This window comes from Callospermophilus lateralis, chromosome 2 (assembly GCF_048772815.1).
Source record: "Callospermophilus lateralis isolate mCalLat2 chromosome 2, mCalLat2.hap1, whole genome shotgun sequence".
In the NCBI taxonomy this organism is placed as follows: domain Eukaryota; kingdom Metazoa; phylum Chordata; class Mammalia; order Rodentia; family Sciuridae; genus Callospermophilus; species Callospermophilus lateralis.
This window is the reverse complement of record NC_135306.1, coordinates 141416456-141439956: the sequence shown is the minus strand read 5'-3', so window position 1 is coordinate 141439956 and position 23501 is coordinate 141416456. Positions and strand designations below refer to the sequence as shown.

At 34.4% G+C, this 23501-nt stretch overlaps 1 protein-coding gene and 1 pseudogene across 2 annotated transcripts; both read right to left on the bottom strand.

Annotated features, from left to right (window-relative positions):
* Ccdc90b (coiled-coil domain containing 90B) lies at positions 1-16900 on the bottom strand. 2 transcript variants are annotated; one of them, XM_076843920.1, is made up of 9 exons: positions 16751-16900; positions 12563-12682; positions 11350-11453; positions 7761-7862; positions 7184-7225; positions 7032-7103; positions 6879-6932; positions 5328-5442; positions 1-567 (listed from the first exon to the last, which is right to left on the bottom strand). In XM_076843920.1, the coding sequence occupies exons 1-9, from the start codon at positions 16848-16850 to the stop codon at positions 506-508; spliced, it is 771 nt and encodes a 256-aa protein (XP_076700035.1). In that variant the 5' UTR covers positions 16851-16900; the 3' UTR covers positions 1-505. The 2 variants fall into 2 exon arrangements, with proteins under 2 accessions (XP_076700035.1, XP_076700036.1); XM_076843921.1 differs by lacking the exons at positions 11350-11453; positions 16751-16900 and having other exon boundaries at positions 12563-12676.
* A 4692-nt stretch (positions 16901-21592) lies between these two features.
* On the bottom strand, positions 21593-23053 carry LOC143391262 (zinc finger Ran-binding domain-containing protein 2-like; annotated as a pseudogene).
* Positions 23054-23501: the final 448 nt, after the last annotated feature.

The window sequence follows — 23501 nt, the reverse complement described above, 5'->3', positions numbered from 1 at the left end:
AACCAAGCTACTTTCTTTTATTTGTTTTAGTTACACATGACAGTACAATGACCTTGACATATCATACATTTGAATATTTTCTTATAATAATCTTTTATTTGATATAAAAATTTAACTATAGTACTTATCAGGAGAGTTAGGCCCAGTAAGCATGTAGGCTAAGGGATAGTTTTCAAATTTGCAGCACATACCAACAAAATTCTATTTGATTTACAAAATTCTTGAAGCAAATACAAGAAAATTTTAGTTCAGATTCTATTTACTATCAAAAGGATGAGGACAAAATGCCCTTCTATCTCAAATAAATCAGGGTTTGGATGACAGCTTTTCAACAAATAAAATACAGACACATAAAATAAAGATAAAATACTTAAAATACTTCTCTTTAGTCCATGCATACTTTGAATAACAATGTTGTTGTAAATTTTCTGCAGCAACTGAAAATATTCAAAGAAACTCCTGGTGTAGTATTCTATGAAGTCAATAGCAGCCAACAGTAGGATAGTTAGTAATACTTCCAGAATCTATAAAATCCCAATGCTATTGCAAGACAAGTGAACACTGAGGCTGTTTAAAAAAAAAAAAAAAAGAAACTATATTACAAGTCAAATATTCGTTATTATTTTGCAGGGATTAACAGAATAATATTATTTTCAATTTAGATGAAGAGAAAAATAAAGGAAATCAATTTTGTACCTTATATTTTTCTTTCCTTAGGAAAACTAAGATAAAGATAATAATTAATAACACAGTATTAAAGCCAGTTATTTTTATTTTTGGTAACAGGGATTGAACCCAGTGGAATTTAACCTGAGTTACATCCCCAGCCCCTTTTCACATTTTATTTAGAAACTAGGATTATAGGCATGTGCCACTGTGCCTGGCAATACATTATTTTTAAAAGCTTCCTAAACTTTAAGACAGAATAAGGATAAAAATAAGTTAGAAATGTAAATGATAAGTCAGAATCTATAAACAGTATTTAAAGTCATTGACAGTAGTGTTACAAATGACTAAAAAATTATAAACTATTTCATTTTACAATAAAATCATCTTTCTTATGTTAAAAATTATGTGTTTTAGGTTAATAGAACAGGCATTAATATATCTATGGGAAAAAAAATTGTGTGTGGTTCTGGGGAGAACTCAGGGCCTTGTACTTCCTAGGCAAGTGTTCTCCCACTGAGTTACACTGCCAATTGGAGAAGAAAATTTATATTGTCTTTTCAGTACATTTTAAAATAATTTCTCAGCTGGGCACAGTAGCCTGTAGTCCCAACTACTTAGGCTGAGCCCAAGAGTTTAGGGAATCCTAGGTAATAAAGAACCCATATCTTTTAAAAGAAAGAATTCTCTCATAATTACTAAAAACTTAAATTTTAATGAAAACCTTTAAAAAAAAAAACTTCAGAGAGTAGAGGGCAGAAAAAGCATAAGGCTTTTTGGTTAATATACCACCTGCTTTCCCCCCTTTATTTGTGGTGCTTGTGCATGCTAGGCAAATGCTCTACCACTGAATTACATCCTCAGCCCACATACCAACTGCTCTTTATGTTACATCATTTAAAAAAAAAATAGTTTTAGATGTTGAAGGACCTTTATTTTATTCATTTATTTAGGTAGTGCAAAATCAAACCCACTGCCTCACACATGCTAGGCAAGTGCTATACCACTGAGCCACAACCCCAGCTCCATATTACATCATTCTAAGAGAAAACGTTTCAGCCCCCTTTAAGAAGTTAAGGGGGCTGGGTATGTGGGTCAGTGGTAGGGCTCTTGCCTAGCCCGCATGAGGACGTGGGTTTGAACCCAGCACCTTAAAAAAAAAAAAAAAAAGTGGTTAAATTTGAGTGAGGCTTTTAAGGATTCTCTAAAGTTTGTTTAAAAGGCCATGAAAGCATCTTTAAATGGAGAATCTGAGATAAAGGACAAACTTTTATGACTAAAGACACAAGAAATTATAATTAATGTATAAATCTAATTTACACTATCCCACTTAATTGGGCTATTTAAAGTAACTTAGTTAATGATAAGATCAGTTCCTCATTTTTAAGAAATGAAATTAGGCCTAAGATATGTAGGGAATCTGGACATTTGAGAAGAAAGAATAACATTAAGAATATATTAGGCTGGGGCTGTAGCTCAATGGTAGAGCACTTGCCTAGCACATGTGAGGCCCTGGGTTCAATCCTCAGCACCACATAAATAAATAAATAGGATAAAGGTATTGTGGTAAAAAAAGGAATATCTTGTCTTACTGCAATTAATTATACATTATCCAATTTGATCCTGCTACTATTTACCATGTGTCAGGTAGTGTGCTAAGTGATTCCATATATTACCTTATTTAGATATAATTAAAATCCTATGAGATTAGTGGTATTATCCCTGTTGTTTAGATGGGGCAACAAGCCCAAATCTATATAACCAGCAAATGGTGAAGCCAGGACTCAAGAATAGGTATACCTGACTCCAAAGCTTTGTTTTTTGAAAACCATTCAGTTAGCCTTATTTGTACTGTGACATTTGTAATTTTTTTTTTTAAAGCTGTTTTGTAGTTGTATATGGACAGAATGCCTTTATTTTCTTTATTTTTATGTGGGGCTAAGGATCAAATCCAGTGCCTCACATGTGATAAGCAAGGGCTCTGCTACTGAGCTACAGCCCCAGCCCTGTAATTTTTTTTTTTTTTGGAGCCACATTTGGCTATCTAGGTGATTTTTATTTTTTGCTAATTTAAGAGCTGATGAATTTATTGTGAGGAGGAAAGTATTTCATTTTTTTTGTTAGAATACAGAAGTGTTTCCAAATTTAGTGTCTCTTTATTTCTTGTTCCTATTATTTTGGCTTTTATTTCTTCTTGTTGTCACTACTAATAACCATGAAGACATACCAAATTATTTTTAAGTTTGCTGTTTATCTTCTATGGACTGTCTAGCAGTAAACTTACATATATGTAAAATGCTTAAATAAGCCATGTGCCTGGTAAATTTCCCACAAATGTTAGCTTTTTATTACTATTTATCTGCCCAGAACAGAATATTCTACAATAACACAGATTAAACAGAACTACCATTACTTTACAGCTGTTGCTTCCCCGGCAACAGTGATCTGGGCCAAAAGGAACTGCAACCCCAAGAGGAGGCTCTTCAGACTATTTCCTGGGATTTTTTTGTATTGGTTGGTAAGAGTAGAATGACATTAATGTAGGAGCTACTGGTGGTAATGTTTCCAACTCATAAAGTTAGTGTGGAGAAAATGAGGACATTCAGAGACAGAATACAGAGTAAATCCCGTTTCCAGTTATCCTTGTTAGGATATGCCTCTGACTTTTCAAAATTTAATAATAAGCTTAAACTAGTTAAAGTTGGATATATAATATTTAAAATTAAAAGATTACTGACTGATGTAAGCTGGGATACCGATTAATCAAAGTGATTAAGATACATTGACATCTTCTTCAAGGGAAATGCAAGATCTTTAATGCTGGGACTCTGACAACTGAACTAGGAGTTTTTATTCTCCCTTTATGACTGAATTTAATATGTGAATCTCAGATAAACTGGGTCTTACAGGCAATTATCTCAGGTATTCTAGAACCAAAAGATCCACTCATGACATTACCATCCCACTTGTTCAAAGTATGGGATTTTAGCTTCTTAAAAGGCTTACCATTAACAATACTAGTAAGTAGTACATATTTATAGATGGATAAGGATGGAGAAAAATGCCTCAGTATTGTATTGTTGGCTTTAAACCCTCAGTAAAAAACAGAAGGGAGGATGACTTAGAACTAAGTTTTTCTAAATGACTAACTTGTTAATTTTTTTTTTGCTATTGCCACTAAGTCTATTCAATTCTGCTTTGTATATCTTCACTTCTGAATGAAAGCTTTTTGGAGCTCATTACCATCTTACGTTATTTTAAACTAAGATTATAGGTAAAAACTCTGTAGGAAGCTGAGTCCACCTCAACACATTCCTAACCTTTATAACTTTGTGATCAATTTTGAAAGAGGGAATGAACACTTCAAACTGGGCTATTTTAGAATTTTCCTGGGTATTAAAACTGAATGTCTTTAGGTCCAGAGATGTTTTAGTTGTTATGTTTTAGCCTTAGAATTGTTTCTTCAAATAAATCTTAAGCAGAAACCCAATGTTTTAAAGAGATAAAAGTTGAGTCATTTTAATTGCATATCCATGCATCAGCTAAGGCTCAGGCTCATTCTTCACCTCTCCTAACACCCCAACACCAGTGGTGGCCACTGAGGAAACTGCTGATAGTATAAATCAGGATTTTATTCTGGATGGAAATTCACTAATACAAAGTTTTAAAATATTATCTTTTTGACCCCAAATTTTAAATGGGCATGACAATTTATTACATAGGAACACTAGCATAAGTATACAAAGATGGGTGTATGTATGTGTATTTATTCAAACATACATATATATGGTTATTTAGTGGAATACTATTCCTAATAATGGGAGGAAAATGCCTGTTAATAAAGTATTGGGTAAATTATAGCATTTTTATTTCTAATAAAAAGACATCTAAGTATGTACTGAAGTTCAAAAATATTTAAAACATTTGATTACCTTTTAAAAAGCTGTAGAGTTGACTGTCATATATAGTTTTTTTTTAAAAGGTGTATGTTATATTTATATACAGAAGAAAAGATACATGCTACTAATAGTAAATATACATCAATAGGAGATTTGGAAGGCTTTCGCTGCTTTTGAATTCTATAAACGATCTATAATTTAAAAAATATTACTTTTTATAAAAAGAAAGAAAAAGGACAAATATCACTTGACTAGTGTATTCTTCATAATTCATTCCGGCTATATAATTGTTATGTCAGATAGTAATTAAGGAGCTTAGTACATGACAAATAATCTAATTTGGAGGTAGTATCTGTGCTCAGGCAATTGAATGAAGAAGTTAGTTTCAACCTCCATTACCCTTTGCTTGGTATGGTTTTTAATGGCCTGTATCTACTTTAGTGTTCTTTTTCTCTAACCCCACTCAAATCCTTAAGGAAGAATATAAGCAATAAAAGAAAATTTTCATTGTATCCTTGTATCATTTTGTCCTTGGGTTTATACATTTCTTTGTTACCCATGTGCTCTCAGTAAGTTGCACAGAGTTGCCTGGTGAGTTATATCTTGGGACTGAAGCTTTCTTCAAGCATTACAGGGGACCAAGCACTAAAAGCATCATTATAGCTTCTCCTTTTCTTCTTTTACCTACATGGTTACCTTGAGAGGTAGGAACTAACAGGTCCAAAAATTGAATGACAGTATTCCTTTCTTTGACAGTCTTACCTGCAAGATAACGAATTGTCTCAAGTTTATTAGACTCCATCAGTGTTTTTAAGGAAGCAATTTCAGTGTCAATTTTATTACTGGTTTCTGAAATAACACTTTTGGTTTGAGTATCCTGTAGTAAGCAAGAATAAGAAAGACAACTAAATTTTGTTCCTCTGTAGAGATATTTATGTGCTAATTTTGCATTATAAACATTTTCACTGGGGAAATACAGAAAAGTATAGTGGTATTAAAAAAAATTCAATGGACACAAAGGTACAAACCACATTCCCCCAATTTCCACACTGGAAATAATTTCTTAGAATTATCACATGCTGGGCATATTCTACTAAAAACCTCACATAAGACACTTGAGACATAAATATATAAGATGATAAATGGAAAAGCGAAAATTTTAATACTAGAACTATCACTTTATTGTGTAAAGTGCTTAGGATGTTATGGTTAAAATTTTAGATATTATCTGCAAAAGGAAAAAAAATCCCAATATGTAATATGAACTGACACCAATATAAAAGGAACTAGCAGAAATATCTAATGGTAAATATATAGGAGCCAGAACTCAGAAATCAGTTGTGAAACAATTTGCTTAATTCCTTATCTACTTTCTCTGGCCAAGAAGTAAGAGTATAGGATTCTTGAAGACATATGTGGCCTTCCCGTCTATTAAAATTTGAGCATAGTAATGTCTCTTCTATATTAGAAAGCCAAATTACTTATAACTTTTTTTAAAAAAATTTTCTAATTAGTTATACATGTCAGTAGAATGCACTTTGACACATCATACATATATGGAGTATAATTTATCATTCTTCTGGTTGTACATGATATAGAATCACACTGGTCATATAGTCATGTATGTACATAGGGTAATAATGTCAGATGGCTTTTTAAGAAAAAGACTAGGCTGGGTCAGAAAGCTGGGGTTTACTCAAGCCACAGAATTTAAATGATGATTAAAAAATTTAAGGATTATTGAGAAAGTAAGGTAAGAAGTAGTTTTAAATATAGGGTTTAGAATCCAGGTTCTTATCCCAGCTCCACCAGTCATTAACTCTGTGATCTTAACTTGTCTCATTTTCCAAACTGGTAAAATGGGAATAATAGTACCTACTTTCCACAGGCTGATACAAAAATTAAGTAAATTAGTAGAAGTAAAGCATGTAAAACAGTATCTGGCAAGAAATATTTGCAATAGATATTTTTTTAACAAATTTTTAAGATAAGTATTTATTTAAACCTAGGCACTTAAATACCAATAGTGAACAGTGAATCTTTGTCTTTTAAAGACACAGTTACTGTCTCTGCAAAAATAATTTAGGTTAAAAAAAAAAAATGTGCTATACAAAAATCTTGATTCTTAGTGTAATGTCAGAGCTCATGTACAACCACTTATTTGGGGGCAGCTTCCCATAAAGTGCTGGCTAACTATAGTAGCTATGAGGAAATCATGGATTTTATAGGGCTAGCTTTATAAAGTCTAAACTTATAAACTGATACATGTAAAGAAAAGTATGAAAGAGAAAGTTCTACATACTACTCCCTTACCTTTCTGGTAAATTCTGTGGTTGTTTCCATAAGTTGCTTTTCTTGATCTGTAAACTAAAGGATATGAAGCAGCAGGAGATTAAAAAAAATAAAAGACTAAAAAGAATTAAAAAGGAATAAGTAACCAAGAAACTACATTTACAAGCTTATTACCATATCTGTTACCCTGCTCCTTTCCAGGTTGATGTCCAATTTATTATCTGCTCTGATTCTACTGGTTTCATTCTTTAAAGAAAGAAAATATTTTAAAAATTATATTGTAATCAATATTTGTCTGATACTAAAATGGGAAAAAATTCACTTACCATTAGTTGTTGTTTAACTTGGTCTAATTCAATTTTCATTTTCTAGGTAAGAAAGATCATAAACAATTAGCATGAAACCAAAAACCCATACTGATTCATTTAAAAAACATCTGAGACTCTAGATTAGCAAAATTTGAATATCTTTCTATATACACTCATATATACATACATATATATTTATATAAAATATAAAAACATATACACTAGTGAATAACAAAAAATTTCTGATTACAGGAACATACTTTTAAGTGAAAAGACAATAGAGGATCAAATAAAATGGAAAACACCATATTATTTTCAGCTTTGAGTACATTATATTATGAGCTATACAAGAAATTGTATATAGTATGTAAGCTCAAAGACTTTCTTTTATGTGAATTTCATGTACATAAAATGCAATTCTTGTTCTTCAGTATGTAAGAAATTGATTTACACATAAAGATTAGGCATGATAAAACTGTATTTTTAATCTAAAAACTTGTTTAGTAACCACATAAAGTTATTTGGTCTTATTCACCAAGTAACATACTGAAGAGATTAGTTATTTGTATCAATAATAAATTAAAACTTATATCACCTCATTCTCAGCTCTCAGATTTGCAAATTCACTTTTCTCTAGGATGACCATATCTTTCCTGATTGAATCCAAATGAGCCATTAGCTGTTGTACTGTTATTTCCTAGAAAATAAAATAAAAATAACCTAGTGATCTAGGAATGACATTGTTTTAGTCATGAATTGTTTTCATGAAATTTAGAATAAGTTACCCAAATGTTAAACAAAAAAAGAAAACAACATATAACCCTACAGAGATTCAAGAAGAAAAATGCATTTCCCAGTGAGTAAAATTAAATGTTTAGGTCTAAACATTCTAAAAAGAATTCCAATAAATTGCTTACTTAGCCTCCAAAAATTCCTCACCAAAGGATTTATTTCGTTTTTTGAACACATAGATAGAAAGGGTTTTTATTTGAGGGATTTTTTTTTTTTTTTTTACTATTGGAAAATGGTAAAAGGTATTAAATAAAACTCAATGTCAGGGACTATAACAAAATACATAGATACTTGTTTAAAGTAATTATTCTTTATCGGCACAATATTAATTTTGTTTAAATTCTCTCATATCTTTCCTATATTTGGCACTACCAAGAATATACAAAAGAAAAGGTGGCTCCTATCCAATATACTTATAAGCTTTTGCTTTGCTAAGAAGGGAAATTTTTGTAGTAATGATTTAAGGCAGCTTTACAAAAAACCGTAATGGTTACCACTAATCTTAAAATGAGGTAGCTTACTGACATAATTTATTGCTCTTTATTAAAAGATAAATCAGATAATTGTATATAACCTTTTGAAGAACCCTGTGTAATGGGTTTATAAATAAAACAAAAAAGCCCAAACAAGAACAGGATCATTAATCCCATTTTTAAAGTTACAATTTGTGATTGGGGTACTTTGTTGGAGTTGCACTCATTTTTTGATTGGCATGAGATAGAAAGACCATTTGAAAGCTGACGACTTTTAGATAGCAGAGGCTGTAACATTTTCAGATATAGCTCAGTGTTCAAAGGGTCTGGAATGCACATCTCTCCCAAAACAACTTTCAGATGAGACGCTCTCATAAAGCAGAGTTTAAAAGTGTGAATTGTGGAGTTAGGCTCTCTGAGTTTAAACTCAAATTCTGTCATTTTCTTTGAGATTCTGGGCAACTTATTGAACTTCTTTCATCTCCTCATTGGTAAATGGAAATAACAATACCCACACCTTACAGAGTTTTTTATTTTTAAGATTAAGTAAATACTGTATATAAAGTACTTTAAATAGTTCTTGGCCTACGGTTAGTATCCAGTAATTGTTAGCTATATATTATTAATGGCATAGTGATCTAATGGCTGAAGTAGAATAGTCTTGACTCCAGTATTTTTATGTTGAGGATGTTTTGACTTAAATATGAATCCTACACAATATAAATGTTTTCAACTGTGTTCAACAAATATCTGATTCCTATGCTTTCCCTAACCCTCATATATTATTGGGAATGGGGTTCATTTTCTTTTACTCATTTCTGCTTGAAGTATTTATGAAAATTACCTGAGGGGTCATTACAGATGTGTCCTCTAGGGGCTTTCACACCTGGGAATGGTTTCCCCAATACCATTAAAAAGGAGTTCTATAACATTAAATATAATGCATTTTTATTATTGAAAATACATATGGAAGAAATGTAATAACAGATTTCTTATAGAGTTTGAGCCTGAGAATAAGGGATTGTATAGTAGCTGCTTTTTACTTCATTCTTTCTTAACATACAGCTGTGACTCATACAGTACAGTGTCTATCTTCCAGAACTTTAAATAGGCCAGGTATGGTGGTGCACGTGTGTAATCCCAGTGGCTCAGGAGGCTGAGGCAGGAGGATTTCGAGTTTAAAGGTAGCCTCAGTAACCTAGTTAGACGCTAAGCAACTTAGTGACATCCTGTCTCAAAAAGTATAAAGGGCTGGGGATGTCGCTCAGTGGTTAAGCACCCGAGTCCCATCCCCAGTACCAAAAAAAACAAAAAAAAAGACCCCCCCCCATTTAAATGGAAAGATATTATTCATTATTAAGTGGTCAAACTTATTAGAAGTATGATCTTTATAACTTTTGTGAAGTCATCAGAGGTTGAACAGATTTAGTGATCTGAAGTAATTAAGCAGTTAGTTTGTTTGCTTGAACTTAGCTCTATGCTTCATGACATCATCTTTGTGCCTTCTTATATGCTAAAGGTCAACAATGATGTTAAGTTCAAGAATGGAATGGGATTTTAACTTCACACACTAGAAATTTGAAAAAAGCCAAAAGTTTATAGTAATATTCCTATACATAATCCTATATTTTATATGTAATATTAAATGGTCTTGGAAGCATGATGATTCTTCAAATTAGTTTTAACTCCCTGCTTATATTATAGGCAAGTTTAAGAACTTAAGAATAAATTACTTTTTATTTAAAATGTCAGTAGCTCCTTTTGACTCTGTTATGGATGCAATAATTGTTGGCTTTTTCTTTAGTGGATTTACTAGTCTGCTATGAACATGTAAAATTAAGCTAAAATGATGCAAACACAAATTTAAACAATATGAATGTTTTAGTTTCAATGTCTAATTGGAGATTATAGTAAAAATCTTTGTTTTAAAATATTTTTTCAGCTGTAGATGGACACAATGTCTTTATTTTTATTTATTTATTTTTATGTGGTGCTGAGGATAGAATCCAGTGCCTCATGCATATGAGGTAAGCACTCTACCACTAAGCTACAATCCCAGCCCATAGTAAAAATCTTTAATAGATTCTAATATTATGTAAAAAATCCTATCTTTTTGTGTGTATGTTTTGAAATATTTATCTGAGGGAAGAAGTCTAAATTTGAAAAACTAAAATTAAAAAATATAAGTATCAGAAGAAAATGGATTTTTTTTTTTTTTGGTAGTAGAGATTAAACCCCGGGGTATTTGGCCACTGAGCCACATCCTCAGCCCTTTAAAAAAAAATTTTTTTTTTTTTTTTCCACTTTGAGACAGGGTCTCACTAAGTTGCTTCACTTAATTGCTGAGGCTGGCCCTGAACTTGTGATCCTCCTGCCTAAACCTCCTGAACTGCTAGGGTTTCAGGCATGTGTCATCACACCTAGCAGAAAACAATTCTTAAACAGTTTTACTGTGCTCCTTACATAGTTGACTTTAAGAATTTGTATATCCAGACTTCTTAGCCAAGCAATTTATGAAGTCTTTCCCAGCCATGTTAGTTTAACCCTTTCTAGCTTTCGTCTCTGAACTACAACATATATAAGACACGAGTAAAATGTATCATATAGTAAAGAAAGGTTAGCTCTTCTGTGATAGGCTTTCCAGGGGAAAAAACTTTCAATAACAATCTGCTACCATCTCATGATTCAAATAATTACCTCACACAATGGAAGATATGACAAAACTCCTTCTTTGTATTATGCCATAATATTGTTAGGACTATTCTAACTTTTCAGTCTGTCTAGAGATATAGACTTTACTAAAGATCTTTCTTCCCTTCCCTTCAATTCTTTCTCTTCCCTCTCTTCCTTTTCTTTCTTCCTTCGTTCCTTGAAAAAAATCATCTATGAAACTGTCGGTGATAAAAATGAATATAGTACCTGTTGAGCTTGAGTGACCATCTCTTTATAGATAGTATCCAGGCTGACATTTGATAAAGTGATTAATGCTGATACAATTGTTTCTGCTTGTGCTTTGTCAAAACCTGTAGGCAGCAAATAATTATGTCTTTTTAAATGTACACATCTTTATCAGAACAGACCACTAGAATAACTTTCCTCAATATATAAGATTTGTTTTATTTTTTTTAAAAAAATGGGTATAATTAAAAACTTGATAATGCTAAATTACTCTCTAAAAGTACTTTATAATTTTACTATTCTAAATGCCTCCCACATCCTTAGCAACTTTAGAATATTATTGGTCTTTGTTTTTGAGTATATAATTGGCATAAAAATGGTATTGCATTATTTTAGTTTGTACTTAATTCTGTATGTCCTTGGTTAGTAATGAGGTTAAATAAATACCTTTAATATATTTTTGGTTATTTTTTTAAAAATTGTTTTTTTGTAGTTGTGTATGGACATAATTGTTCTATTTAATAAGTAAGATATAATAAATGACTAGCCATTGGATGAAATATATTAGATTTCCTTAGTGAAATTCCAGATAGATTAAAAGCTGAACATAAGAATTCCTAGGAATCAATAAGAACAAGTAAAAGCAATTAGAGGAAAATGGGCAAAATATAAATATATAAGCAGCACACAAAAAAATATAACCAGGGCTGGGGCTGTAGCTCAGTGGTGGAGCACTTGCCTAGTATGTCTGAGGCACACTTCCTTTCTCTCATGTGAAATGCCTTATCATATGCTACATTCATATCCATGTGACTTTGAATACTATTTTGTTCTATTAATCAATTTCTCTATTCCTGTGATATCACATGTTAAATTGCCACTTTTATATTTGGTAATTTTTGTGCTTGTTTGAATTTTTGTGATCCTCGAACATTTGTATTTCCATTCAGATTGTATTATCAGCCTCTAGTTTTTTTCTTTTTCACTTAATTGGAATAATTTTGCACCAAAATTTTTTACAGCCCTTTTTCATTAATATATCTTTAGTATTTCCCATATCAGTAAATATTCTTCAAGCAATACCACTTTTAATGACTGTAAAATATTCTATTGTGTGAAATGTTGTAACTACTTAAATAGTTACTCTTAATTGCTCATAATAGCAATAGTCTTACCTAGGTGATTCATAAATGCTATTAAGTTTCTTCCTTCAAGAGGTATTCCTGTATCTTACCGTGAGTTTCCAAGTCCTGAACCAATGCATGGGTATCAAAAGTTAATTTCCTTTGTTCTAAAGGAGTTATGTCCACTGGCCTTCTGTCATATCCTTCCTTGGTTGTGGTGGTCAAGAAATCTGAAAAGAGAAGATAATTTTTTCCCTCCTTTTAATAGCAGATAGAGGTATCATACTTTGGCTTCTAAACCATTTCCCCACATATTTAAATATAGTTCTAACTCTTCTATTTAGGAGTTTTGTAACCTCACTCAAGTTAATTGGACCCCTCCATGCTTTTCTTTTATCTAAGTCTATGTTATTATTCTGTACAGAGCAAACATTTAATGTTTTTCTTTTAGTAATTAAAAATGTTTTGTTAAGAGCTTGTCTAAAATTGTAATATGATACATATCAAATGCTTTTGAGATCATTGTCTCAACTCTTAATTACCAGAGAACAGAAACTGCCCAACTCTCTGTAGTCTTCAGAAATTTCTCAGAGCTATGGAAAATTTTTATACCGATATTCCTATTTAAAGTAGCTTTCCATATTCCCACTCTCCTATATATCCATGGTTTATTTACTACACAGTTTTCAGCTCTAATCTAATTATTGTTTGCTGTTTGTCTCTGAACCAGAATTTAAGTCTTAACTGTGTTTTTCATTACTGTATCTTCAGCACCTAGTGCTTTGGCACATAATTGTATCACATTTTGTCATCAAATCAATGAATTTGAATTAAAATCCTGAGTATTTACTACACAAGCCCTAGGAAATATGTATCATTTTTGAAATAACTTGGTTTCCTGTTTCAACAAATTTCCAATTTTTAGCCTAGACAAAGTATTGTCCTTTTTAATATACTGATTATGAATTTTTTAATAAGGTCTTTGCTTTTGGGGAGAAATCTGCCCATATACAACTTATTTAATATTATTATGTATTAAGAAAATAACTGCCTGTTAGTATAACACAAGATACTATCCTAGACTGTTTATATTATTACCAAGTCAAGGCAGCGTTATTTACATTTTTAGATTAAAAAACCATACCTAGGAAAGGAGAGGGGTTTGCTATGGTCAGAGAGCCAATGACAGATTTAAGATTCAGACTGGTTTTTTTAAAGATTATTTTTAGTTGTGGATGGACACTATGTGTGTATATATATATATATATATATATATATATATATATATATATTTTTTTTTTTTTTTTTTTTTTTTTTTTAAATGTAGTGCTGAGGATGGACCCAGTGACTCGTATGTGCTAGGCAAGTGCTCAACCACTAAGCCACACCCCCAGCCTCCAGACTTAGGTTCTTTTGACTTCAAAGCTCATGTTCTCTCCATCACCCTATGTTGTGTCTCTTATTTATCCTAAGCCACTTAATAGGTACTTAAAAAGCACAGCTACAACTCCAGGCACTACTTTTCTGCTAGTGTACAGCAAATGTAATTCCTTTCTAGATATCTTCCTAGCCAACAAATATTTATTGAATTACAGACCATGTACTAGGAACAGGGGATAAAACAATGAACAAAACCAGGCATACCTTATGTCCTCAATGATTTTACAGACTAGCAGGCAGAAAACAGATGTTATTAAAACTGAACAACAATTCTAAATTCAAATGATAAAAAAAAGAAGATTCAGTAACATACTCAGAATTCTATTTAACTGAAGGGATAAGCGGAAACAGTTGTAAAGGTGGAACAATTTTTAAAAAACACACATACTATTATCATAGTGTCAGCATTCTTTTTGGATGAGTGCCACATGGAAATGGTAAAATGATATGTGCCTTTGTGTGTCAGTGTCAGACATAAAAGCAGGAGAAAGGAAAATTAGTAGTTCCAATAAGAATTGCATTGGGAGTAATGATTTGGTATCTTTAATTTTCTATTCCTAATTAAAAGGTCATTCTTTTATTTGGCATTTAGAAAAAAAAGGTAATAATATATGATATTTTATTGTTTTTATATCTATTATTCAGTCTTTAAAATTCTCATATTCTGGACATGGAAAATTGAGGCTCAGAGCTAAGTGATTTGTCTCACATCTTAGTTTTATTGATAGGCAGATTAATGCAGTTCCTCGCTTCAATAAACAAACATTGACTACCTCACACAAACATCAGTTTCTCAAATTTGAGATAGAAAAAGACTTCAACACTGCCAGCAAATCTTGCAGAGTACAGCTCATCTCTTGTCCCACTATGCTTTCTTCAACTCTTCTTTCAAGGGCTCTTAATTTTACAAACATGCCTTGTGTTTTTCCTTCTCCAAGACTTTGCTCAGTCCATTCAGAAAGCTTTCCTTTTCCTTTGCCTGCTCATCTTTGTCCTTCAGAGCTCTGCAGGAAGTCTCTTCCTTATCTGCACCAAACCCTAAACCTTTCATTATTTGATTCTTTCACACCTATCTTGTATGTGCATGTGTTTTACAGTAAGAAACAAAGTTTTAAGACTTACCCAGCTTTCAGAGCTACTAAATTGTATGTCATGGATTGGTACTCTGGCCTATCTTGCACCAAGCTCCTGTTTTGCTGGAGAAGGCCAGACTTGACTTTGAAAAAACATGTAAAATAGTGTCTCATTATATCTAAGTCTCAAGTTTTATATTAATGTGCTTAATCACCTTAGAGCTAAAACACTTCCGTAACATGACTGATTTTTTTTTTTTTTTTTGGTAAAGTACTCAAAGACAGGCATTACAGCTCATATTCTTATATGCTGATCTATGCTATAATGGTTGCATCAAAATTACTAGGGTTAGTAAATTAAATAAACAAAGTTCTGGGCTCCACCCCTAGACACTAACTCAGTAATTCCAGGATAAAAATCTATATTTTAAAAAAAAACGTCTCCAGTGTTTTTATGCTCCGCTAAGTTTGGGAAGTAGTTATTAACAAGGAATATAACATTACTGGGTATAAAACTTAAGACAAATCGCATCACTTTCCTATGCCTTCACTCATTCATCTTTAAAAAGGAAATTGGACTTAATGATAACTAAGGCTCTCCCTAGGGTCTGAAGTCAAAGTTTTCAAATTCCTTGATATTAGGGAAATTTAAACTACTTGTACACAGCATTCAATAAATATTTGAACAGTGAAGAGGGCTATAAAAATATATTGTTGTAAGGGGAAACTTTAAATTTCTCCAAGAATATTAAGATTTAAGTGGGAGGATATGTTGAAACATTAAAAATTACTGTTCTGATGTATTTTCCAGTATGATATATACTTCAAAGTTTAGTCTCTAAAAATGTTTAATTTTTAAATTTCATTTAAATATTAAGGTTATCTCTCAAAGTTTACAAAGATGAGATTTATCAGGGTTTGAAAACTGTTACCATCACAATATATGTTCAACACCCAAACTATGTAATGGAAAACTTCCTGAATGATCCTGGCAGCTAAACAGCAAGCTTACAGATGGAGGATCAACAAGTACGGGGTTTTGACGCAACTGGTGTCATTGGTGTCAAAGGAAAAAACAAAACAAAAAACCAACACAGCGTGGAGGTGGGAGAGATGTGTTTGTGTACTGTCTCAGTTCACCTAGTACAAAAGATTCAGGAGGTGCACAGAGAATGCTAATGTTGGTATGAAGTGTCTACTTTGTGAATAACCTTTTTAAAGAGTCAAAAAATTGAAAAAGTTGGGAAAAAAACACAACACACAACCCTGTAAATATTTATCAAAGTCAAATGTTCTTCAGGACACACTGCGAAGAGAAGTACCAACTAGTTCTAAACTTGTTGGTGCCAGCTTTTATTTATTTTAATGGCTACTATGTGATTGCAAAGGACTGAACATGTACGTGTGCCTGATACGTGCGCTCGGTCTACCAAAAACTTAAGTTACAAACCAACAACGGAAGAGACTTATTTCTGAACGGGTCCTAAAAGAAATAAGGGTTTCCCCAAACACAGATCACGTTTGCTCCAGACAGACCAACGAAATTACTGGCCTCATGTGACAGGAAAAAAAGAAGAGCTCAGAAGAGGAAGACGGTCACTTCCCAGTACTGTCTTCCGCGTTCCAGTCCCTAGCGGCGAGCCAGGGCAGCGGGGTAGCCAGCGCCAGACGTGGCAGGAGGAAGGCGTGGCACCCTCGCCTCCGGCTCACCCGAGCAGGCGCGACCCACCGGAATCATCTCTCTAGACAGTACTCCAGGTATCGTGGCACGATACCCCAGCTCACCTCTCCGCAGGGCCGGCGAGAAACGCCCGCGGGGAGTTGAAACCCAGTGGCCCCCGCTGCCTCCAGACCGCAGGAGCCGCCAAACGCAGCGACTCCTCATGTTCCAGAGATCTCCGGTAGGCAGGAAGAAGCGGAAAACCAGATGGAGCTCGCTTAGGCTTTCGGGAATAGTTCTGGTACCGCAAGAATGCTGGGAAATGTAGTTTCCGGTCTTTCACGCTTTTCGTGTATTCGAACCTGGATCCCGCGAAGGGTGTTTTTCCCCCCCAGTCGGACCTACAATCCACTAGCATAGTTCAGAGGCCCTACTTTTCCCATCACTTCGTCCCAACCTATGTATGCCTTCACCGCCCTAAGAAAACGGGATCTCGGAGAACATTTTGGCACCTGTTTTTTGACATCAAATATAATCCAACAGCCGTCTCCCCACAAATGGGCGGCGGCCATTACGCCCTGCGGAATGGTGGCTGACCTAACTATCTAAATGCACAACAGCCTGGGACCTGCAGTCCGCGGCCGCAAAGCGTTCTGGGGAATGCGTAGCACGTAGCCCACGCCACTGTCTGGGAAACTTGGTTGTCCCGCTCGCGGCGCGTTCTTGCTGCTTCACGTCCTGCTGCTTCGCCCTCTGTAGCACTGGAGGACCAACTGTTTTAGACCGTGTGGTTCCTCTCCTCAGGAAAACGGATTTCCTCCGCTTTTCTTGGGTGGGCATGGTTTCCATTCTTTATCCCTCCCAGACCTCAGTTACTCCGGCCTTGCTTCATATGATAAAATGATGAAAATAATGTACAGTAACTGTGTTCGGAGGTTTTAATATAGATCCTAAAATGGTTCACAATCTTTAGGATTTTAGCGATTAATTAGGTTACCTATCTGTATATGTTCAAAACTTCGCGAGGACTACTTAAGTACCATTCTAAGCCCTGTAGCATAATTAAAGAACAAAACTTTAATTCCGCCAGTACGTATTTTAACAGACAATTCAACAAACATTTAACAGAGAGATATAAATAGCTCTTTTAAAAATTGGGGTGTGGGGGCTGCGGTTAAGGCTCAGCGATAGAGCACTCGCCTTGCACTTATAAGGCGCTGGGTTCGATCCTCAGCACCACATAAAAATAAATAAAATATTGTCGCCAACTACAACAAAAAATATATATATATAAAAAATTGGGGTGTGCCTAAATCAAGATATGCTATTTTACCTATCATTTTTAAAAATGATAATCCTTAATGCAAGAAAATTATTATGAAATTAACGTAATGTATATTATTATATGGCAATGATATATATGAAACTCTAAAGTAATACCAAAGTTTTATGTCTAAGAAGCTATCTTAAGAAAATAATCACGTATGTAAGGTATTATAAAATCATGAGTATTGTGATGTTATTTAGTCATAAAAATTGGAAATAATCTATTAAAAATGAAATGTCTCAAGTTGATATTTATGCAGTCATCAAGTATTTTAAACTTAATGACTACATGGATTTACTGTTTTAGAGACAGAAAAATTGACACATTTTTTTACTTTCCATGGTGTTACAGCCCTGTACCCATTGCAAACTGAAAATAACATATCTTAAAATGCATTTAATACAGCTTCGGACTTAGGATAGTTTGATATATAATTTTGTGATTTGGTGGTGTAAAGGGATATGTATTCAATAGAAATATGCTTCACATTTCAAATTTTGATCTTTTCCTCAGTCTTAAAACATTCTGTAGAATACCCTTGTAATGCAGGCCAGCCTCAGCTGTCAGTGGGAAAGTGATGAGCCCGTGACAATAGCATTCCCCTCATTCAACAGTTAATTTTAACAGTGCTTCAAACATTGTTCAGGTCCTGTGTGCTTTCACCTGCATAGTTAATGGGGGGTACTTATACTACCGTTTTGTTATTTTACTTTTAATATAGTATTCAGTAAATTACATGAGATATTCAACATTTTATTATAAAATAGTCTTTGTGTTAAATAATTTTGCCCAACTTACAGTTAAGTGTTCTAAGCATGTTTAAGGTAGGGGAAACTAAAGTAATATTCAGTAGGTTAGGTGTATTAAATGCATTTTTGACTTATGATATTTTCAATTATAATAGATTTGTCAAGATATGACATCATGGAACCTCCAGAAGTATCTCTACACATAACCTACTGAGCATCATAGCTAAGCCTCGCCTACATTAACGTGCTCAGAACATTTTCATTAACCTATATTGGGCAAAATCATCTGACACAAAGTCTATTTTATAAGGTGTTGAATATCTCATGTAATTATTGACTGCTGTACTGAAAATGAAAACGGTTATATGGGTATGCTTTTGCACCATTTTTTTTTCTTTTGGTACTGGGAATTGAACTCAGGGGCACTGGACCACTGAGCCACATCCACAGCCCTATTTTGTATTTTATTTAGAGATGAGGTCTCACTGAATTGCTTAGCACCTCCCTTTTGCTGAGGCTGGCTATGAACTGAGATGCTCCTGCCTCAGCCTCTGGAGCTTCTGGGATTACAGGTATTGCCACCACGACCTGTGCTTTTGCACTGTTTTAAAGTTGAAAAATCATGTAAGTTTAATCATTGTAAATGGGGACTGTACCTTTGAGAATAATTTTGTTAAGTGAAATGATTTCCTGGTTTGGAAGAATCATAGTTTAGTGGATGATACAGGTTGTGGAACCACAATATTTTTATTTCTCTTAAATTAAATAATGGTTATAAAAGTGGTCTCTTTAAATATTAATATATATTGGTTCTTATTTATACTGTTATAAAATTTTATCTCATCTAACACACAATATTGGTTATTTACCTGACCAAAGTTGGGCCAATCATGTTCCCGTTTGTGCATTTGGCAATTAGATTCAGGGATTCTCAATTATCTTCTGAAGCTGGCTGAAGCAATAACAAACAAACTCAGGAGCTGAATGTAACCATATTTTACTAAGTGGGCCAGAGAAAAACAGTGAGGGAGAAGCAGGGATAGCAGATGGAGGGAGAGTCCAGATGGTATTCTGCTAATAGATATAACTCCTCCCTGAGATCTTCATAATGCTTCTATGTGTTTGAAAATCTCCATTGTTGCTAATACTTGTATACTGAAGGTCTTAATTTATAAAATTATTTTCTTAAATATTAGGTGATATTTTCTACTGTTTGTTGAAAGAAATAAAGGAGATAGTGCATATAAAATGCTTGCATAGGGCCTGGCACATATAAGTACCAGTAGTAATAATGTCTGATGACTTTACTGTTGGGAGATAATTCCCCATGAATCTCTTGTGTTTCTGTAAACAGAGGCCTTCTCTGTCCTTTGTTACTGACTCTTTTAAAGGTAGTTTGTGTAATAAACAAAATTGGAAAATACTGTGTCTCCCTCTGGAGCAAAAGGCTTCATGCTAACTATTAGAAAATATTTAGGCTGCCCTAACTCAGGGTTCTACTCCGTAATGCAACCCATTGCATGCTCAGGAATCCACCTGGGCCCGTCTGCATCATACTGTGGGACTCTGGGCCCAGGGGATCTGGCACAGATAATACTGGCGCTCTTGCTGTGCTATTGGTAGTTGCATATTTTGTTTCTAGCCAAGGAATCTTCATATCTTCTAGTAGAATCCATACAACTGTGCAGGCTAACTTGATTGATAGGTAGCAAAGAGGGTAAGATCTCATACACTTTACAGTATGATTCTTCACAATCATTACCTTTTTCTGGGCTTGAAAATTTTTTTTTCAGTTTCACTCATAGAAATATCTGAATACCAGCTATCTTTAAGACTAGATGTGTGAAGAATCTAAAGAAAAGTAATCCAGTTCAATAATTATTTGAATTCCTTTTTTTATGCAAGAAATTCTGTGAGATATGTAATGACTGCAAGGATTTCTGCCCTCCAAGAATTTGGAGTATAACCGGGAGAATAGAACATGTATACGAATGGATTTCTGCATAAAAAAGTAATAGATTAGTGTCATGTAAATGTTAAAAAAGTCTTCAGTTAAGAATGAGATACTCTTTGGCCATAGTTATCAAGAGAGAGGATTTGAACTTTTAAAAGGGTTTCTGTTAAGAGATTGTGAATGGGCATGGTGGTGCGTGCCTATAATCCCAGCGATTTTGGATGCTGAGGCACAGGATTGCAAGTTTGACGCCAGGCTCAGCAGCTTAGTGAGGCTGTAGTCAACTTAGTGAGACCTTGTCTCAAAATTAAAAATAAAAAAGGCTGGGTTGTAGCTTAGTGGTAGAATGCCCCCGGGTTCAGTTCCTAGTACTGAAAAAAAAAAAAAAAAAAAAAAAAGATTGTGGGGCAAGAAGTCTATGAGTGAGCAAACACACTTTACTAATCTTGCTGCTTCCTACTCACTGCCTTTGCATATAGTGCTTTCTCAACTTGGAGCACATTTTTCTCATTAATTGGCCAATTCCTTCATATTCTTCATATCCCAGTTTAAATACCACCTCTTTAGAAGCACCCATTTCTTCACTACACACACATACAACATACAGATGTGGTGCTTTTTTTAATGGACTCCTAGAGCAACCCAGTTTCCCCATGTCCCTGAACTTACTCTTTGTATTCTTCATGGTGATGGAGACCACATCTGTTACTGTGTCTGCAGCACCGACCATAATGCTTGGCCCCTAACAAGTCTTTGATGTATATATGTTGAATGAATGAACAAATGTTCAGAACATGGTCAGAGGTTGGCGAGGAAACCTGGAAGACTGGGGCAAAGGAATTTTATGGAGTTTGGGTGGAATTAGTGGAGATAAAAGGTGAATTAGGAAGGCTAAGGAACTTGGGCTTTTTTTTTTTAAGATGTGATTTTTAATACATTATTTCTTTTTTGAACTTGAACCAGAATGGGATGATCCAGAAGATGACCTGTGGAACCTGGGTAAAGTAGTGGTGTTCCGTAGGAGTTGGCTGTGGGCTTAGGGTTGTTTAGTGTTTTCACCAATCACCTTTCAGGTGGCCGTGATCTTGTTCATTTTTTTTTTTTGCCATCACCAAGTGAAGAAGATCTAGAACGACTTCTCTTTCTGTTCCTCTCAGGAGAAGATGATGAACTTGAATAAGGTCTTTTTCGTGGGGACCTGTGGGACCTAGAGCTGGATCTTGATTTCGACCCACGAGGTCTCGAACGTTCTCTGGAACTGGAATGAGATCTTGACTGCGAACTGGAAGAACTTCTTAAACGGGACCTGGATCTAGACCTTGAATTGAGGGGGATAATGAGCGTGATGAAGATTGATGCTGGGAGCCATCAGCCAAGTAGGTATGACAATTTCCTTGCCAGCATACTCCCATGCTGTCTAGTGGAAGGACTCCTGAAAGGTGACCTTGCTCAAGGACCAGGGCGGATCCCTGTTTAGGGTGTTCCCGGTTTAGCATAATAGGAGATTAGGGTGTTCCCCGTTTAGAATAGGGCGTATCCTGCTGCCTGAGTTCCTCTTGAGTTCTTAGGGTCAGACAGTATATTTAGGAGATAGAAGCCCAGTGGAGTGGTGGATTTGGGCAGAGAACGTGGATTTCCCCAGAACGTGTTTGTAGACGGCCGGTGTGAGATCGGGAATAAAGAATTGCTGCTTGAATCTAAAAGCTGTGTGGAGGCTCGTGATTTGTGCCCAGCCAGAGACTGCGGCATTTGGTGGCCCGTACGGGGAATGTGAAGTTCGAGACTTTGAGCGACTTCGTCTATTAGATTTCTTTTTATTACTATCTTCTTCTTCACTGGCATCAAGATTATATTTTGAGAGATCAGCATCATCTTCATCCTCATCCTCATCTAATTTATATTTAGAAAGATCTTCATCCTCACCTCTTCTTCTCCCTCTAATTGTTTATCTTCAACTTCCTTTAATATAGAGACAGGACCAACTGCCTTTCCTCTGTATTTTTTCTTTTTACATCCAAACTCATCATATTCTCCATCAGATTCTTCTCTTTCTATATATTTAACATTTTCTCTTTCATTAAAACCACCACCATATCCCGTTCTTTCTTCTAATTTAGCATACTTCGGAATATTGCACATGTTACACTCTGATCTTCTGTCCCAATTTACATTACTGCAAGTTTTACACTGCCACTCATTAGCACTAAATAGGCCTCGGCTCGTTTCTGCAAGTGTCTTTCCTATTTCAGTACCCCTAGCCTTCATCATTTTTGCTTCAGTTGTTTTCTCCTGACCACATCGATTATAGCTGGTTCTTCTAGCAAAGTTTACATTTCCACATTTTTTTGTCAGGGCAAATCCAGTCCCCATCACTGACTTGGAAATTCTTGGTCGACATCTTGGATGCCACCACCACAGCCACCCGCAGCTAAGTCTTCCAGGAACGTGGGCTTTATACAGTAGATTCATAGGAGATTTTGAAAATGTATGAGCCCAGATGGATAAGTCATTTTGGGTTCATTTCCAGAAAATAACTATTTGTCATTCACTAGTATGGGCAAATGAATGATTTCTTCTTCCAATGTCTTGAGAGGACATGGCATGTCCTCATTTATAGGATAAACTTTATCCCTATCTCAGAGGCTAGTAGGATAGGAGGGGGTAGTGGGTCCCAGTTTTTTTCATTATGAAGGAGTACTTGAATTATTTTTCTATCCTTATCAGCTCCAAATTTTAAAATGTCTTACTTTTTACTTACTATACACATTAAGCCATTATTTTTGTATTTTCAATTAATTTAAGTGAAACTAGTGGGAGGAAAGCAGTGTTACTCCATCACTAAGCTG

What these genes read in the sequence shown, in the direction of transcription:
- Ccdc90b (XM_076843920.1), bottom strand. Translation starts at nt 16,850, where the DNA reads ATGAGGAGTCGCTGCGTTTGGCGGCTCCTGCGGTCTGGAGGCAGCGGG. An exon ending in ATCTGAGAGCTGAGAATGAG is followed by an intron (nt 7,226 to 7,760) that starts GTGATATAAGTT and finishes TTTCTTACCTAG; the next exon opens with AAAATGAAAATTGAATTAGA. An exon ending in GACAATTCGTTATCTTGCAG is followed by an intron (nt 568 to 5,327) that starts GTAAGACTGTCA and finishes TTTTTTAAACAG; the next exon opens with CCTCAGTGTTCACTTGTCTT.